The 5276-nt window shown below is 33.3% G+C and overlaps 1 protein-coding gene across 1 annotated transcript; it reads right to left on the bottom strand.

Annotated features, from left to right (window-relative positions):
- Positions 1–382: 382 nt before the first annotated feature.
- LOC116345738 (fork head domain-containing protein crocodile) lies at positions 383–3040 on the bottom strand. Its single transcript, XM_031775386.1, has 2 exons — positions 2018–3040; positions 383–1668 (listed from the first exon to the last, which is right to left on the bottom strand). The coding sequence occupies exons 1-2, from the start codon at positions 2851–2853 to the stop codon at positions 1332–1334; spliced, it is 1173 nt and encodes a 390-aa protein (XP_031631246.1). The 5' UTR covers positions 2854–3040; the 3' UTR covers positions 383–1331.
- Positions 3041–5276: the final 2236 nt, after the last annotated feature.

The following is a 5276-nucleotide window of genomic DNA, read 5'->3' as shown; positions in this document are numbered from 1 at the left end:
CTTCAATATTTATTATTCTTTCATAAAAACAAACAAATCTTTTCAACAGAATCTTACTTACAATTACACTCAATACTTCTCTTCATTTTTCTATTCGTCATTTTGTATAAGAAGAGCTTATAGAGAAAGTATTCAATGAACAATTGTTAAATTCTAGGATTGAGGGCATCTTTTGCAATCTGAAAAGAAACAAGTGCAAAACTAATGGAAAAGAAGAATGAATCGAAGGTAGAAGTGTAAAATCCAAAGAAATTAGACGTATTTTATATTCATATAGTTTTTATTTAGAATTTTATATCTATGACAATTGTACAATTACTAGGTTTCTTAAATACTATACGGTGCGACAATATCATTTTGTTTAATTTAAGATAATGTTCGTTTACTTTCAAGTTTTAGAGATAATTTTTCTTCTTTTTTTTTCGTTAAACACAAATTTTTTTCACGTTTTTAAAGCAATTTGCTTTCAATGATTTTCATGCAAATGAGATGGAAATAGTTCTATTTTCTAAATGGTGTTTATGCAACAGAGGCAACCTCAATTTTGTATGATACTAAATGGTTTTTACGGCGAAATATGTCATGATTCAACTTGAATAATATATGCGAAAGATGTTGGTTGATTTTTTTTTTATATGGATAGCAATAATTTATATAGCTTATTATATTCTACTTATATGTGTATGAGGAATGCGAATACGTGGATTTATTTACATTGTTATTTATGACTTATTCAAAGGTGAATTTATTTATTGCATAAGGTAAGCTAATGTTTGTTTTCATTTTCGTTCTGTTAATCTCATTAAATGCATATGGTGAAAAGTGCAAATTGATCGTTTGAATATCTATTTTCTATGCTTGAAAAATGCCATCAACCAACGACTGAAGTGGCAGTGTCCACACGTTTTCATCACACTTTTTTCTTTATTCTACATTTTTGTCGATATACTATTGTTTGTTTATATATATTTTTAAGTAGATGATTTCATCTGTTTGTGTTAAATTGACTTTTCTACTAATAAGACTACTGAAAATCAGCAATATTATGTGTGCTCCTCTCTCTCTCTCTCTCTCTCTCTCTCTCAATTGTAACTTATTCAATCTTGGGTCAATGTTGCATTAACACACCTTTTTTTGATTATTTGTCCATCTTGATCACTCGTCAAACAACATAAAAAAATCAGTTGCATACAGCATTTATTGAAAAATGCACAATCTTGGACATTTTATGTATGTGTTATTTAAAAAAAACTGTCTAGTTTTCGCGATTTTTTCTTTCTAATTCAAACTGATGCATTTGTTTGAGCTCATGAAATGGATTTTCTTTTCTTTTAAACTTGATAATAAGCCATGTGTGGTCTGTAATTGCTTACATGATTGGCGGAATGGGCTCCTATCACCGACGGTGGTGATGCCGATGTTAAACTACCATTTGGACTACCTGTATCCATGTGACAATTTTGATCGAAAAATTGACCATCACGATATGCAATTGCCGTATTTGTTGTGGCGGCCAATATTGAATTCGATATATTTGTTGCACTTATGGATACGCCTCCTACACTGCCGCTTGTGTTGTTGTTATGCAATGAGGTTGGGACATTTGTCACAGATTCTGGCGGCGTATCTGGTGGATTCCAACCACCATGATGATAGTTTGAATGGAATCTATTGAAATTGAAAGAACAAAAAAAAAATTCAAATATTTAACATTTGATTGTGCGATTGTTTTTTTTTATTTTCATTTTTCCTGATTTTTCTTATTTTTTGTGTAACATTCAATTTTGTCAATTTTTTTTTCTTTTCAACTACACACTACTCCCAAATTTTGGAACTCAGCAAAAGAGTTTTAAACCATTTTGATTTGCGGAAAATTTTCACTGATTTTCAAAGAAAAAAACTATACCACGAATGATCGAAAAATTCATAAAACTACATTTTTTTTCTTCGCAGTTTCGAAAGTTTATCAGCAAACAAAAAAAGTGTTTGAACAGAAAAAATGTGATGATTGATTTACCTGGCTTGTAATTGTAAGTTTTCATCGTTGGTAATGTGGTAAGGATATGAAGCGTGATGAATTCGCGATGAATATCCAGCATTCATTAGTGAATCAACGGTGAATCCATGTTCAGTAGCCGTTGCCAACTGACTAGTAATCGAATCACTTGCATATGGATTTAAGATTGAATTGGCGCCGAACATGTCTTTTGACATTAAATGCGATGATAGATCTAGTCCTGGTTCACGTTTAAAATGATGATATTGATGATTATGCTTAGCATCCACAACGGAATTTGTGGCCATTAATTTAATTGGTTTTATATCGACGAGTTGTTGTCGTTTGATTGTCTCCTCTTTTTCTCTGATTGCATCCTTTTTCTTGAAACGACGACGCCGTCGCAAAAATGAACCATTATCAAACATTCCATTCGAATCTGGGTCCAGTGTCCAGTAGCTGCCTTTGCCGGGTTTTTTATCGTCGCGAGGCACTTTCACAAAACATTCATTCAAACTGAGATTGTGTCGAATGGAATTTTGCCAGCCTTGCTTATTGTCACGATAATACGGAAATTTATCCATTATGTATTGATAAATGCCATTCAGTGTGATTTTATGATCGGGTGAGTGTTCAATGGCCATTGCAATAAGTGCGATATACGAATATGGTGGTTTAACCATTTCGCGATTGTTTTGATGTGGTCCGCCGATAGCATATGCTGTACCTGGATATGCGTACCTGGCATATTGATCGTGCATGGTGTATGGTGCCATGCCTGGACCACCACTTCCATAACCTCCTTGCGAGGTTTGATAATGACGAAATGAATTTTGATCGGTGAATAGCATGGCCATAGAGATAGAAACAAATCAAATTTTCAAAATTCGAAAACTTGTTTCACTCTCACGATTTTTTATTCTGTGTCACAAAATTTTTTATTGTTTTTTTTTTTTTAATTTTTTTTGTACCGTCGATATAAAAATCGGTTTTAAAAATTGTCAATTTTTCGAAATCGATGATTGTGAAAACTGATTGTTTTTTTTTTTAAGAAAAAAAAGCAGCGTAAAAATATAAATGTTGTTATAGTTTTTTATTTCACTTGAAATATGTTACGAATTGGTTATATGTGTATGTTTGAAAAACAACGTTTGCTTATTTAACTTTGAATATTATAATTAAAAACAATATTTTTTCACGCGACACAAAAAACAACACATCTCGTGAGCGTTGTCAGACGATAACTGTTTCAACGACTGAAATAACAGAGAAAAGTTTGCCTTCTGGTTTTCAATGTTCAGTGACGAAAGAATATATTCTGTAGCGCACGTACGTGTACACATTGAATGGCCTGTGCTTTGCCTGTAAGCATTCTTGCTCAGTAAGCACTGTAAGCTGATCATAGAATACCACAACAAAAATTAACACATACATTTGGTCGTGTGCGTGCAAATACGATGGTATATGTGAATGAATCTGCAGTCTCTTAGCACTCTCTCAGAGCATTCTATGTACGTACTCTGTGTTATAAAGAAAGGAGAGAAAATTGTTCAAATTTGTACATTTCTAAGTCTAGTGAAACGGGGATGCCGGATGCAAGCATGTATTTGTGTGCAAGAGATGAACCACAAAAGTGTTTTGATGTTTTGCACTCATACTATAGTAAGAAACACACACACACACACACACACACATGCTGTGTACTTTTGCGTAAACATCAATGTAGATGGATGGCTCAATGAATGAATGAATGTGTGTTTGGTGTGTGATATTCAACGATTGTGGGATGTATAATTTTGTTATTTTAAAGCATAGGAAACGGCCAGTACTCGACTATTTGGCATTTCCATTTTGTATACATATTCAATGGTTGAAAATTGTAACTCCCCATGGGAAACGATAATTTTATCATCGCACGCTACACTAAATCGACTCAACCGAAACCAACGAAAATGTGCATGCAATAAAACATCACGACAGTCGACACGACCAGAGAACCACACAGAGCCAATTGCTCGCACGCTTTGTCATTAAAACGAGACAACGATATTTTTGTGCCTGGGCCGCATCTATATTGACACAATGGGTAAATTTGTGTGTGACGATGAGAGGTGGGACTCACTCAGAGAGCTCAAATTGTTATTAATAATTATTATATTTTGTATGAAAACAAGCAAAAATGCGCGCACCCAAAAATCGAACCAAATCTCCATCTATCATATACATTCTAACTCTAATAACTAATTGGTCACGTCAATTTTATAGTTGGCCAAATTAAACAATGATATTTCCGTGAAATGATTCTATTTTCGGAATGAAAGAGATGAAAGAAAGGTCGGAGGAGAAGAAAGAGACATAGAATAATCGATACACGTTCAAATAAATTAGCCGAATTAACTTTTCGGTAAATAATTGCCAACATGTGTCATTATGATTGATTTTTTTAATTGTGCATTTGGCTTTAAAGTGGCTTAACAATTCGTACCATTTCGATTTGTACTGTATAATGCTGTAGAAAGAGAGATAGAGTTGCCGTTAAACGCTTCATCAAATATAAATATTTTCAAACTAAACATCGTTTACTATTTATTTACATTTGATGTGTGTGTATGTTGTCGTTTGGAGTGCTCAGTTCACGTGTTCGCCGTCTTTTTTCCACTTTTTAGTCGGTCATACTTTGCTGCGAATGATTTTTTGCTGACTATATTTACTGAAACTCGCAATTTTATAACTTAAAATTATATAGATATACACATGATATTGTGTATTGATTGTAATGTCTTAAATCGAATGCTTGGGGATATTTCCTGCTTTAAAAAAGTCGCATACTCGCTCTTTTCCTCTCATCCTCTCTCTGAGATGATGAGGTTATCCATTTATGTGATTTGTTGCATAAATAAATTCAAAAGTCACCATGCTATATCGCATTGGGTCAACACACACAAACACACACAGAGAGAGGGAGAGAGAGAGAGATAGAGAGAAAGTGAGGAAACAGCAACCCGAAATAAAAATAAAATCTATATATAGACGCAATTAAATGGAGACCAAGTATTTACTGGATGTTTGTTTATTTTGATTCAATACAATGTATGTGGTCTCCAATGAAATTTCACGACGAACGTGCGATGGAATAAAATCAACACTTTCATCGTTCCAAATGCGATTGCATTCTTTTTTTCGAGAGGAATTTTTATTTGCTATTCCAATGGATTATGGGAATACGCATTACACGCGTATATTTCATTAAAATTATGATGTTTATAATTAAATTTATTTC

Source organism: Contarinia nasturtii, unplaced genomic scaffold, assembly GCF_009176525.2.
Source record: "Contarinia nasturtii isolate CC-2019 unplaced genomic scaffold, AAFC_CNas_1.1 Cnas_scaffold_1371, whole genome shotgun sequence".
Taxonomy (NCBI): Eukaryota; Metazoa; Arthropoda; class Insecta; order Diptera; family Cecidomyiidae; genus Contarinia; species Contarinia nasturtii.
The sequence above is the reverse complement of the archived record's forward strand: the minus strand, read 5'-3'. Positions and strand labels throughout refer to the sequence as shown.